This window comes from Megachile rotundata, chromosome 5 (genome assembly GCF_050947335.1).
Source record: "Megachile rotundata isolate GNS110a chromosome 5, iyMegRotu1, whole genome shotgun sequence".
NCBI classification, from domain to species: domain Eukaryota; kingdom Metazoa; phylum Arthropoda; class Insecta; order Hymenoptera; family Megachilidae; genus Megachile; species Megachile rotundata.
Genome location: NC_134987.1, coordinates 14027416 through 14042290, shown reverse-complemented (window position 1 = coordinate 14042290; position 14875 = coordinate 14027416). Strand labels below are relative to the sequence as shown.

General features: G+C 36.0%; 1 protein-coding gene across 5 annotated transcripts in view; it reads right to left on the bottom strand.

Annotated features, from left to right (window-relative positions):
- Positions 1-14875, bottom strand: part of LOC100881927 (dual specificity calcium/calmodulin-dependent 3',5'-cyclic nucleotide phosphodiesterase 1) — a 245801-nt gene that overhangs the window by 151177 nt on the left and 79749 nt on the right. For 3 of the 5 annotated variants that reach the window (XM_076532282.1, XM_076532281.1, XM_076532283.1), the window contains exon 2: positions 12040-12312. The exons of the other annotated variants lie outside the window; for them this stretch is intronic. In XM_076532282.1, coding sequence (XP_076388397.1) covers positions 12040-12160 — 121 coding nt within the window. In that variant the 5' untranslated portion in view covers positions 12161-12312. The remainder of the gene's footprint in view (positions 1-12039; positions 12313-14875) is intronic. 5 annotated transcript variants of the gene reach the window in all.

Sequence of the window (14875 nt, the reverse complement as noted above, 5' to 3'; positions counted from 1 at the left end):
TTTTAAATTTACAACCCAGAAATCTCAAAACTAAAGTTTCTATACTAAAATCGTCAAACTTATTAAAAGGACCTCTAAATATCAATAACTTCAAATTACCCAAACATTAAATCACCAAACTAAAACGTTTAAACATAACAAGTTAAACTTTAAAATTCTGTCACTCAAAGTTGAACAAATTATCGTTTCACCTCCAATCTAAATCAATTAATTAAATTTCGCCTCGACTTTCAGCAATTTATTGATCGCCGTAGTTTCCACCGTACGTTTAAACGTGAAATTTCATTCGTCACGGCAACAATCTGTTTGAAAGTACCGGTTCGATAGATATAGATCTAATTACATAGATAGAAGAGAACCAAAATGCTGGAGCTTCCGCAAATTTCGTTCTTGCATGACCATCTGAAAACGAAACCGCATTACCGCTTCGAACTTCGTGCATCTGAAAATGCGAGCCGAGTTACGTGAATGTTAATTACCACGATCTGCTGAAAGTAGTCTCGTTTCATGCATCGTGCATTCTAACTCATGAAAAAGATGAAAACCAGCTTAATGTCGAGAGCTCGACGAGCACTTCTGTCAATAGCCTGTCTTCAAGAAAAAAAATGTATATATAATTAACGTTTCAGATCTGCGCCTTTCGTTATGTTGGCGACAGACTTTGATGTAACAAGTTTGTATGTGATAGTGGGATATGTTAATAGTACTAATGATTGTGAAGGAAAAATTTAGTTATTGTTAAGAAAGTATTGTTTTTACTATGAGAATAATTTTAGTTTTACTGGAAAATTGTTTGGGTGAGATTTGGAGGGTTGGGGATTTGGAGGTTTGGAGATTTGGAGATTTGGAAATTTGGAGATTTGGAGATTTGGAGATTTGGAGATTTGGAGATTTGGAGATTTGGAGATTTGGAGATTTGGAGATTTGGAGATTTGGAGATTTGGAGATTTGGAGATTTGGAGATTTGGAGATTTGGAGATTTGGAGATTTGGAGATTTGGAGATTTGGAGATTTGGAGATTTGGAGATTTGGAGATTTGGAGATTTGGAGATTTGGAGATTTGGAGATTTGGGGCTTTCGGGATTTGGAGATTTGGAGATTTGGGGCTTTCGAGATTTGGAAATTTGGAGATTGGAAGGTTTGGAGATTTGAAGATTTGTAAATTTGACGATTTTGAGATTTGAAGATTTGAAGATTTGGAAGTTTGGGGGTTTGTAGGTTTAGAGGTTTGGAGATTTGGAGATTTGGAGATTTGAAGATTTGGAGGTTTAGAGATTTGGAGATTTAAAGATTTGGAGATTTGGAGATTTGAGGCTTTCGAGATTTGGAGATTTGGAGATTTGAAGATTTGGAGGTTTGGAGGTTTAGAGGTTTGGAGATTTAAAATTTTGAAAATTTTCAGATTTGGAGATTTAGTAGTCTGAATATTTTTAAATTTGAAGGTTAAGAAATTTGGAAATTTAGTAACTTGAAGATTCACAGTTATGGAAATGAAAAAATTTGAAGTCTTCGAAAGGAGACATAGAAGTTTGGTGATTTAGAAATTGAGAAGTTAAATGATTAAGAAATTGAAAACTTCATAACATAGTAAATTCAGAAATTTACAAATATAAATATTCAAAAATTCATCAACATAAAAATATCCTCAATTCATAAATATAAAGTTTGCTAATTTATAAATTCATCTCATTTACGAAATATTTCCCTACAACTAATTCAGAGAATCAGCAATTTTTTCGCGGGAACAAAGCATGTTTTTCCTCAGACAAAATAAAAGTTTCCGCGTTTACTTTCATCCGTTTCATTCAGAGTATTATTTCCAGCGTTGAATTATTTAATTCGCTCTCAGCTCGTTTTTCCAATATACGCCGTGATAATTTTCCCAATTTTCTTCCGCGCTTGAAATTCAAATATCAGAAAATGGTAGTTTTTTACGGCGATAAAACCGTTTTATCCGGTCGTTGTTTATCGCCATAAAAACCGCTGCAGCTTGTATAATTAATTACCGATATTTCTCTGGCTTGAACGAGGATGGTAGATTTAACGAGCATCCTTGTATGCATAATGAATTAATATTCGCGAGTACTTTCGATCTTTCGGTTTCGTCGTCAGCTTGTTAGCGAATTGCGATGAAAAACGAGCAACGTAGAATGCATCTGATAAATTTGTACAATTTTTCCTCGGGCATTTACGAATCGAGTCGCGAATCGATCGGACGAACAGAAAGAAATTATTCAGCTTAACGTGTGTCGTGCACGTATGCGGAAAATTTATTCCGCGGAAGTGACGGGCGGAATGAGCGATTAAGGAAAATCGTTCTAATTTCGCTCCATATGGCATATGAAATATGAATTTCCAATGAACTTTCCGAAACTTTCGCAATTTCGTTCTTGATTGTAATTTGTCTTCATAGTAATTCATTTCTCAGAAACGATAATTTGCGTGTTAGCATTAAAATTTATATTTCAACAAGTATCAATGAACATCTCCAAATTATTTAAAACGCCTAAATGAAGGTACAGGTGTTTATCTCACAAATGGTTACTCCTACAAAAATAACCAATAGGACCTTTTTTATAGAGAATTTCCCAAGCTACAACTTTCATAATAATCATTTTTGTCATAGAAGCATCGTATACCAAGTTATTCCCAAAATACAATTTTCCTTTCACCTTCCAACCACGCTGTTTACAATAAAAAATTTTTTCTCACCAGTAAAAAATTTATGTTTCAACAAGTACCAATGAACACCTCCAAATTATTTAAAACACCAAAATGAAGGTACAGGAACCGTGTTTATAAATTATTTCGCAGATTACTCCTATTCACAACTAATCCCTGTGGACTGTGTCGCAATTTTGTTAATTTAATGCCGCTTGCGCCAAATTGTTGACAAATAACGCGCATTAAATTGTTATTTTACGAGTGGGTACAATTAAATAGGAACAACAAAGGTAAGATTAATAGACCTTGTTCAAATTGCTTGAAACTGGGCCAAGATTCAACATATTATTCAAAATTCCACGAGTTAAGTCAAGTATTGTATCGAAACACAAAAAGTCCAGATATTCAGCGGCGACACGTCTCTCGGCGGTACCAGACATCTAAGAAATAATTACAATAAATGTATTAGGTCGTAGAGTGCATATTACAGCGAGAGGATTAGTACAAGTTTTTAGCGATACTTTAACGGTTTTTCGTTCCTTCATTTGTAGTTTCAAATCAATTTACCCGTAGCAATAAGACCCAAGGAGTCATACATTCTAGCGAGTATTTTATTGTAAGTCACATCTGGTTGCGAACCCTTAACCTTAGCAGTAGTCTTTTGTTTGCAGTTTTCTATGTCGAGGTATTGTGTTTTACTTGCTCACTTTGAGTAAAGCAGACTCACTTCACACGTCATTTGCATTTCCATCTCCACTCAAATTTTAGCTAAACCAATAAAAAAGAAACTGTTCCCCTCAGCAATGTCACAGAAATTGTACCCACTCCCTGCTTTTGTGAAACGTAATCGAAGAGACACTCGAACAAGTACATAGGAAAAACTCTAGTTGTAAACTTCATGTCTTAAATACAGTTCTTTTATTTATATCTATTAATCAATCATACGTTCGCTAGAATTAAGCTCATGTTTCATTACGTATAATAAAATTACGTTTTATTTGCTTTTTATTAAACGTTTTTCGTTCCAAACTGATTCAGTGTTTCGCATTTGAAACTGAGTCATATGAAAGGAATACAATCTCTCATTTAATCTTGTTAAAATAATAAACGAATCTCTGAAGGATAGAAGAAGTAAAGCTTTTGGGCAAATTCAATTTCTACGGTGGTTGTACGGTTAACCCAAGGCTCGAGTTTTCTTGGAACAGTGAATTTTGTAGATTTCTTTCACAGCCCCGAGCTCCCTTACCTAAATGCTCTTACCCAGTTTCTTTAAGGGTCGAGCCACACACCAGCGATACTCTATTTTCTGTGACTTTATAAGGAGAAACTCTCGGTCTAAAAATACTGCCTCATATAGTATTAACAATAAGTAAAAAAAGACTTCTATGACACTTTCATCCTTTTTAAATTAAAATCTGCTGGACGGGGAAATATTCTTAATCTTTAGCCGGCTGTTTCAGTGATGCAATTTAGAAGTTTGGGATTTCATTATTTTTTGGTGGGGATACTTTTTAATTTAATTCAAGCTGTTAAAAGCTTTTTTGAGGAGTTTTGTAGGTACAAATTTTTGAAGGTGTTAAGTTTTGAATTTTTAATATGCAAATTTATGAAGTTAGGGTTCATGAAGTTTTGAGGTTAGGAATTTTAGTAATTTAAGAATTTAGGCATTTAAGAGTTTAGAAATTTAAAAATCTATAAATCTATGAATCTAGATATATAGAAACTTAGAAAACTGGAAATCTCGGAGCTTGCAAACTTAAAAATCTTGAAATCAATTAATCTGGAAATGTACAAATTTAGAAATCCAGAAATCTTTAAGCTAAAAATCTAGAAATATAGAAACTTAGGTACCTGGCAGTCTAGAAGCTTGCAAACTTAAAAATCTTAAAATCAATAAATATAGAAATTTACAAAGTTAAAAATCCAGAACTCTAGAAATCTAAAAATCCAAAAGCTCAAAAATCTAAAAATATAAAAATTCAGAAATTTATAAATCTAAAAATCCAGGAATTCAAAAACCTAGAAATTTAAAATCCTAAAAAACTTGAACTCTAAAAATCCAGAAACCTAGAAATCTAAAAACCTAAATATCCAAAAACAGTGCCTATTAAAAAATATTTACACCCCCAACTATCAACCCTCTGTCAAAATTTTTACAACAAAAAACAATGCTTTAATTGCTATTAAGATCAACCATAATTGCTATCAACATCTATCTCTGCATCCACATAATATTCCTAATATTCCAAACTACATAACATTTTCTTCCCAGCACCAATTGTCTTCATCCGATAAAACAAAACTCCGCTAAACCTCTCACTACCGTATTAAACGTAACGAGATATTTTCTGTTTATTTCCTCCACACAATTAAAAAAACATACTTTCTTGCGCAGTTTGTTTTCGAGCGAACGCGAACTCATTAGCAACGGAATGTGTAAGTCTGTCCTGAGCGCGTTGCACAGAGAAGATAACAACTTTGTTTTGTAGTCGTTCATAATTATTTTTAGAACACGAAGAGAGGAAACCTCATGGTTTGCCGTTTTAATGACAGTTGGCTGCTTTTTGCAGCTGTCGTAAAGATTCCCGTTATCGTAGCAACGTTCTTCTTCAAAAACTTGTCCAAGTGAGTGCTCATTCTGCAAAGGACCGTTCTGTTGCATCTTTTGTATCACGCTTATTGCCTCTCGTAATTGCAGCCGTTCTACTTCCATCCTTCTTCAAAGGAACAAAGGTGAAGACGCGTTTGCCTCTGTATCGACCTAACGATTGTGTTGGAATTTCAAGGAATTCCGCTAATCCTTTCGGTAAAGACGCTTAAACAACGATACTCTTAAACTGATAAGGGTAATCATTTTTAAGTTGATTGTATGGGTAGGAGATTTGGAAATTTTTTGTTTTATGATTCTGGGAGTTTTGGGGCATGAGGATTTAAGTTGGTGAGTTGCAAGTGAGAGTATTAGGCAAAGTGGGAGTTTAGATATTATTTTGCAAGTATGTGAGCAAAGTTTGAAATAGTCAAGTGGTCAGAATGTCAAATTGTCGAATTTTTGTAATCTTATTAGGATATTATCAAATTTTCAAGTTTTTAGGTTGGCAAGGTCTTAAAGTCTCAAACTCTCAAACTCTCAAACTGTCAAACTCTCAAACTCGAAAACTCTCAAACTCTCAAACTCTCAAACTCTCAAACTCTCAAACTCTCAAACTCTCAAATTCTCAAACTTTCAAATTCTCAAACTCTCAAATTCTCAAGCTCTCAAACTCTCAAACTCTCAAACTCTCAAACTCTCAAACTCTCAAACTCTCAAATTCTCAAACTTTCAAATTCTCAAACTCTCAAATTCTCAAGCTCTCAAATTCTCAAACTTCCAAATTCTCAAGCTTCCAAATTTTCAAGCTTCCAAATTCTCAAGCACCCAAATTCTCAAGCACCCAAATTCTCAAGCACCCAAATTCTCAAGCACCCAAATTCCCAAGCTCCCAAATTCTCAAGCTTCCAAATTCTCAAATTCCCCAAATTCTCAAGCACCGAAATTCTCAAGCCCCCAAATTCCCAAACTCCCAAATTCTCAAGCTTCCAAATTCTCAAGCACCGAAATTCTCAAGCCCCCAAATTCCCAAACTCCCAAATTCTCAAACTTCCAAATTCTCAAGCACCCAAATTCTCAAGCACCCAAATTCTCAAGCACCCAAATTCCCAAACTCCCAAATTCTCAAGCTTCCAAATTCTCAAATTCCCCAAATTCTCAAGCACCGAAATTCTCAAGCCCCCAAATTCCCAAACTCCCAAATTCTCAAGCTTCCAAATTCTCAAGCACCGAAATTCTCAAGCCCCCAAATTCCCAAACTCCCAAATTCTCAAACTTCCAAATTCTCAAGCACCCAAATTCTCAAGCACCCAAATTCTCAAGCACCCAAATTCCCAAACTCCCAAATTCTCAAGCTTCCAAATTCTCAAATTCCCCAAATTCTCAAGCACCGAAATTCTCAAGCCCCCAAATTCCCAAACTCCCAAATTCTCAAGCTTCCAAATTCTCAAGCACCGAAATTCTCAAGCCCCCAAATTCCCAAACTCCCAAATTCTCAAACTTCCAAATTCTCAAGCACCCAAATTTTCAAGCTCTCAAATTCTCAAGCACCCAAATTCTCAAGCACTCAAATTCCCAAACTCCCAAATTCTCAAGCCCCCAAATTCTCAAGCACCCAAAACCCAAACTCCCAAATTCTCAAGCTTCCAAATTCTCAAGCACCCAAATTCCCAAACGCTTAAATTCTCAAGCCCCCAAATTCCCAAACTCCCAAATTCTCAAACTTCCAAATTCTCAAATTCCCAAATTCTCAAATTCCCCAAATTCCCAAGTCCCCCAAATTCTACCCAATGCTCCTCACACTTATCCTTACTTATTTAACTCTGCCCATGACTAAATCCATAAAAATTCAATTACACATAAAATAATCTACAACAAATAGACTACATAACTTTACAACCTTCTATTACAGCGCATGTGGTTAAACCCCCATAAAACCAACTTGTTCATAATCGTCATGAAATGGACGTTTTAAATGAACCTAATATAGCTATTCTTTTTTCGGTCTGGTTTTTTTCCCGCGCAACTGACTGAAAGTTCGATTATTCAGCAGGGACAAGTTGGACAACTTCTCGAGCTTTGTTCATGGATCAATGAACGCAGTGAATCTCTCGTACTATGCATTGACGTACCGATGCACACGCATTGAATCGGAACGATTTCTTTGAAGGGGCTCTGATAGATATTCCAAGAGTGAAACGTGGCTTTCATTAAAACTAGGTAAATCTGTAGGCCGTATCCTCTCGTTGTATGCATTAGGAAATGAAGAAGACACTGTTGTACGATAGGGAACCTTTGTCATTTTTATTGTGGATTTAGGGATTTACTGGAAGATCACATGTGTCATGAGTGTGACTGATATTTTACGAAGTTGACTATGAAATTATAGTTCAACTATTGTTATTTTAATAATAAATGATATTTGAAGTTGAAAGCTGATGTTGAAGTTTGAATTTGGAGTTCACGTTATAATTATTGAGAAAGAAATTATTCGAGTGAATAATTAAATTAATTAAAAAATGTATTCTTACATGAATTAAAAAATGTACTAAGTGAAGGAAGAATTATTTGCTGTCCAACATAATCACTTAAGGTGAAAATTCTTCGTCTGAATAATTGAATGAATTCAGTAAAAATTATTTGCTATCTAACTTAATTATCTGAAGATAAAATTACTCTTTAAATAATCGAATAAATTAAAAGAAAAATTTTTTGCTGTCTAATATTATCTGAAGATTGCTATCTAATATAATTATCTACAGAAAAAAATTATTCATCCCAAAAATCGAATAAATTAAAAATACACAACTACCTGTCATAATTTATAAATACTAATTAACTATATTATAAATACTAACAGTAATACTAACAGGTAACTAATTTCAATAAATGCTAACAAGTAATTTATTAAAATAGAATTTTAAAATTAATACAAACTCCGTCCACGAACCTTCAAAAAGTCTATGACCTTTAAAAAGCTCACATTCGTACACTCCAACGAAATATTTCAAATTATTTTTTCTAAAAAAGAAATCACGTCATATCCGAGTAAATAGGCCAAACATCGATAAGGATTTTTTCATCTTTTTCTGAAATGTATATATTTCCAGCAACTAGTTTGCTGCATGAATGTGCGCAATGCAGACTCGTGAAGTTCGTTAAATTGGCAAACGTGACTTGCAACATCTTCACGTTTCTTTCTAAATCTAACGCTTTGCTTCCTGCGCGACACAATTAATCACTGCGGCAAGACTTCTGCTTTTCTAAGTTTTAATCGAGCTTCAAAAGAACAAAGGAACGTTAATATAGTAGTCACACAATGTTAACTTAAAAATCTTCGTTCCAAGTAACTTGTTACGTTTCACTTGAAGAATATTTCAGTTAATAGTCATATTTATCTTTGTTACTTTTAATTCCAGTTTCTTTGTTATTTTTTGGAAATGTCTTCGGTAATGACGTGTTCGAAATCTCAAGATTTGGCAGCTGCAAAGGTTAAGGAGCAAACTCATTTTCTTCTTAAATGAACATCGACTTCAAGCTTCTATCAAGGTTAATGAAAATTCCGTTTTAATCTACTTTTTCATTGTTGTACAACGACAGATACTAATGTAGCTCCAGAAATATTCTCTTACATCCCTAATTAATGACAGCGCGCTGCGCTGTGTTGAAAAATAAGTGTTGCAATCTTTGAAAATTGTACGCTCTGGATTACTACACGTTGAATATCCACACGCTGGATTACTACGCGTTGAATATCCACATGCTGGATTACTACGCGTTAGATTACCGCGCATTAGATTCCTACGCTTTGAATTACCACGCGCTGCATTATTACACGTTGGATTACTACGCGTTGGATATCCACACGCTGGATTACTACGCGTTAGATTACCACGCATTAGATTCCTACGCTTAGAATTACCATGCATGGCATTACTACGCATTGGACTACTACGCGTTGAATATCCACACTCTGGATTACTACGCGTTGAATATCCACACGCTGGATTACTACGCGTTAGATTCCCACGCTTAGAATTACCACGCGTTGCATTACTACGCGTTGGACTACTACGCGTTGAATATCCACGCTCTGGATTACTACGCATTGAATTATTACGCGTTGGATCACTACGCGTTGGCTAACTACGCGTTAGATTCCTACGCTTAGAATTACCATGCATGGCATTACTACGCGTTGGACTACTACACGTTGAATATCCACGCTCTGGATTACTACGCATTGAATTATTACGCGTTGGATCACTACGCGTTGGCTAACTACGCGTTAGATTCCTACGCTTAGAATTACCACGCACTGCATTACTACGCATTGGACTACTACGCGTTGAATATCCACGCTCTGGATTACTACGCGTTGAATATCCACACGCTGTATTACTACGCGTTAGATTACCACGCATTAGATTCCTACGCTTAGAATTACCACGCGTTGCATTACTACGCGTTCGACTAATTTTTGTAAGAAACTCGAGATTTGAATTACGAATCGTCAAGGTGTTAAAATAGAAACGTGTGCCTTAAAAAACTATTATATCTTAAGAAACTATTTGTCCTACGCAACAGGAAGCTTGTTTTCATTTCCTCGGAATTACTTCTGAGAGAATGCTTCGTTTCAAGCGATTTGACTGCGTAGTCCCCTTAAACGAAGTCGTCCGTTGAAAAGCGTTCGGGTAAAAGAATATCAATAAAGAATAAAACGCAGGGGCATTATTCTAGTGGGAATCGTCAGAAGTTCCAATCGAAGAATGGAAACGAAACACCGATATGGAAAAGTGATATTTGCGTGCAGCTGTATCGACGAAACAAGTGGTCCTTAAGGATCTCCTTTGCGGCATTAGCAATCCGATCGTGTTCGTTTTCATCGAAGCAACCCCAAGCAATCGACCAATAACAATCCATTAGCGTTCCGATAGGATATATTTGCTGGGCTATTATCATCTTTTTATTTCGGTAAATATTCTTGCGACGTCAAATTTACCGAGGACATTTTGTTTGCTGTGTATTCTTCCGCGGAAATGGCGCGAAATTGAAACGCAGTTAGTGGAAACTCGTTTAAGTTCTCGTTAGTATTGATTCGAATGGATTTGTATAGAGAGGCTTGAAGTGTAGGCAGATGAAAATGAAATATGGAGGCTGGTAGTGATATCGGTGGTATAGGAAGATTTTGAAATAGAAGGGGAGGTTTTTGTGATAATCTTTAGATTTATGTTATAATCAAAATAATAGTTAGGTTTATAGATTTAGGTTTGTACAGGGTCTCATAACTAGGTCCCTGAAATGGGGGATAGCTGACGTGATTCTGAATAAGATTTCCCTTTGCGAGAATGGGGTACGAAGCTTCGTTTTTGAATTATTAAGGAAAAACACGGACCAATCAGAGCGTGAAAATTATTACGCGCTGAATTATTACGCGTTGGATTACTATGCGTTGGTTAACTACGCGTTAGATTCCTACGCTTAGAATTACCACTCCTTGCATTACTACGCGTTGAATATCCACGCTCTGGATTACTACGCGTTGAATATCCACACGCTGGATTACTACGCGTTAGATTACTACGTGTTAGATTCCTACGCGTTGAATATCCACGCTCTGGATTACTACGCGTTGAATTATTACGCGTTGGATCACTACGCGTTGGCTAACTACGCGTTAGATTTCTACGCTTAGAATTACCACGCATTGCATTACTACACGTTGGACAACTACGCGTTGAATATCCACACGCTGGATTACTACGCGTTAGATTACCACGCATTAGATTCCTACGCTTGGAATTACCACGCGTTGCGTTATTACACGTTGGATTACTACGCGTTGGATATCCACACGCTGTATTACTACGCGTTGGTAAACTACGCGTTAGATTCCTACGCTTAGAATTACCACGCGTTGCATTACTACGCGTTGGACTACTACGCGTTGAATATCCACGCTCTGGATTACTACGCGTTGAATATTCACACGCTGGATTACTACGCGTTAGATTACCACGCATTAGATTCCTACGCTTAGAATTACCACGCGTTGCATTATTACACGTTGAATTACTACGCGTTGAATATGCACGCGCTAGATTACTACGCGTTGGATATCCACATGCTGTATTACTACGCGTTGTATTACTACGCGTTGGATTACTGCGCGTAGGATTATCACGCGTTGCATTACCACGCGTTGCATTCCTGCGTGTTGGATTATCACGCGTTGGATAACTACGCGTTATCCGAAGCTGTCGCTCTCGCGTCTGCGCATGTGTAATCCTCGCGCTCTCATTGGTCCGTGTTTTTTCTTAATAATTCAAAAACGAAGCTTCAAACCCCATTTTTGCAAAGAGAAATCTTATTCAGAATCACGTCAGCTATCTCCCATTTCAGGAACCTATACTAATTGTGAAACACCCTGTATTACAACTTGCAATATTGGAATATGCTATCTTGTAATTTAGTATATTGTAATCTGCTCTATCTTAAAATTTCCTCTCTAATTAATTTTATTCTACTTCTCCCATTTGCATATCTGAAGAATAATAAAAATTTTACTCCTCCTTCCTCTCCTGTTACTATGTATTTATACTGTACTGATAAAGTTAAAATGTATTGCACTAAAAATTTCCCTGCATTTTGTACTGAAATCTGAACACTTCTTCTTCTACTAACTTTCCTCCTAACTAAGAAATTTAAAAAGATAAATATCCTTCAATAGCACAAAAGGAGAATTTCAAAGACTTAATCTTTCAAAGAGAATAAATATACATAATTACCTATAGTATACGTCGCACCATCCAGCTGGAAAGTTGCACTCTTGCACTTCTTGAAGAGCTTTTGATGAGGATATGGTGGTGGAAGTGGTGGAGGAGGTGGCCCCCTTTCCTGCTTACTCATGGTGTTTCGTGCACTTAGAACCACTTTTTCATGAATCGACAACAATCACTGTTCGCAATTTGTTTATCACTCGCAAACAAAAATTTGCACCACAATCATATTGTCCCGATCATCTCACGCATAATTAACTTCGTCGCTAACGAAGAAAAATGCTAAAAGAGAATTCAATTATGTTTTTCCACGATAAAAAATTGTGTAACGCAAAGTGAAAAAGACGTTGATGAATTTTTTATAATTAAAAGTGTCCTTCGCATTTTTGTACTCGAGACAGGGTGAAGCTGTTCAACTATTAATTAGTAGTGCGATTTTTCTTTGATAAGCAGTTTATGGTGAAGCGAAGAGAGAAAATCGAGGTAGAAATTTTACGAACCACTGATCTCGAGTATTCATAAAACTGAAAATTATTTGCAACAAAGAAGCGAAAAAACTGTTGCCGATATTGTACGTAAAGATACACAGAAGGCTGCTTCAAACGCAGTTAGGAAAATTGCTAGCTCACCGTGGAGTTTAATACAAGCTTTCGCATCAAACGTCAACTTTCACGCTCGTAAATATGAAATTTATGAAAAATGTGCTAATACTGCTTTTACGTTTATAGATAACGTAAGTTGCACGAACGGACATTTTGTGACATGCAATTTCCATGTAAATTGAGAAGTTAAACACCTTCGCAAGAAATGGTAGAAAGAATCTGTCAAGAAGGTCGCATTTGTATTTTATTTGTGTAATTTTGTTTATTAACTTTTAGTATAAGTTAAATTTAGTATAAGTGGTAAACTTATATTAGGTTTGCAGTTAGGTTTGCAACGGTCTATTTGGGTGAAGGATTTTTTTGCGTATTTTATGACATCAGTTATTAATTCTTCTTATAAGAAAAGTAGCAATTTTTGTTTTTAAAGGGGATATTTTTAAATAAAATTCGATTAGTCCCCAACAAAATACCAGATCTACTTAAAGTACAATTAATTCTCAAAATATTCCCAATAAAAATTCCACAACTCAACAAAATACCGATTTGCAAATACTTCCCCCAGTAACAGAATATCCGAATAAAATGCTAGTTCCCTTAGAAAATCCCCGGCTCGTGAATTTAGTTGATCCAATAGCATTGGGCAATATTTATCTCCCTCTTTGTTTTCCTAACAACAACGCTACAATAAATCCGGTTCCTCCGACCGAGTACTATTTCCCAGGTTTTAATGGCTGTCAACGAGAAGAGGAAATCAATGGTTGTCCATGGACGCACCGGGAAACCGAGTTATCGAAGGGAGATCGAACTCGTGCGGTAACGTGACTGATATGCAAATTCGCGAGATCCTTGTAACCGCTCGTTTATCACTTTCGCACGCGGCATAAATGAAACGTGCCGCGATGAAACTTTCGGACAGCGAAATTCACGACGATCGTTTCTGCAACATTTCTCGGAGAACCGGGCCACGGTGCAGCCGCAGTAAAAATCTCGCGTACCAGCAGTGTCGTGGCACTTTATCACAGAAGGGAGAAAGAACGAGGTTGTATCGTTCGAGGTGGCGCAGAGGTTTGCCAAAAGAGGCAAAGAGCAAAGTTCAATCTTGCTGGTACACCGCGGATGTCGATGAAAGTCCATCAAACGACACGATCCAGGGAAATCCTGACAGTACTGACACATTTATCACGCATGCACGGATATACTGGGTGATACAGAAGTATATCTGTCGTAGTCTTTTATATCTTTGAGTACTTATTATACGTAGGGTATATACAGGGTGGCTTACCACATTTTACCATCTAGATTTGCGTCATTATTATTACCCATAGCAAACAATGTTTCAGATGAAGCTGAATGCTTTTGAGAGGGGCATATGCTGGAGGTATATTTTTTTATGTAGGTGGAAAGGACATATGAAGGTCATTAATGTTTTTTCAAATGGAATCATATGGGTAATAATAATGACGCAAATCTAGATGGCAAAATGTGGTGAGCCACCCTGTATAGCAAAACAGTTTGATGAAAGTGTAATTTTAGTTTGCAATGTTAGTAATTTGATAGATGAAGTGTATCAAGTATTGTGACATCAGATGCATAGAGTAATCTTTAAAAGTTGAGATGGATTTCAGTTTTTTGAAGTAGTATACTCGTATGAATATACCTCATAGTAATATAAGGTTGCTGTAGGAGACAATTTTAGTTGAACAATTGCTGTTTTGAATTCAAAGTAGTCATGTAGTCATGCAAGTAGTCAAAATACTATAAAATCCAACCCTTACTGACATATGTGAATGTAGGATCAATCCGTGTCAGACTTTTTGTCAGGGAGTCAAACTTTCTTAAAAAGAAAACCCATAAAAAAATTGTTAAACTTTTATTTTACAGCTGTAGACACATGGGGAGTCTGAAGGACAGAACCCAACAGTGAGCTAAAGAGTATATTACTACATAGAGAACAACGTATGCAACTCAGATTATAATTAAAGACTACTGTATGAACTACTATGAAATTTACTATGAAATTGAAGTATAAGATAATTTCATATATACTTGAAACGTAGCAAATTATTACGAAATACAACTACCATAATGTTTAATTACAACGTATATCTAATATGACAATACTAGTATATCTATGTCGCCATTAACCTCCATTAAATTAACCGCCATTTTATCGTGAAAATAAATGATTCCCCTAAAATCTTGCAAAGTCGAAAAGTTGAGATTATGTAATGCCAATTGTGTTA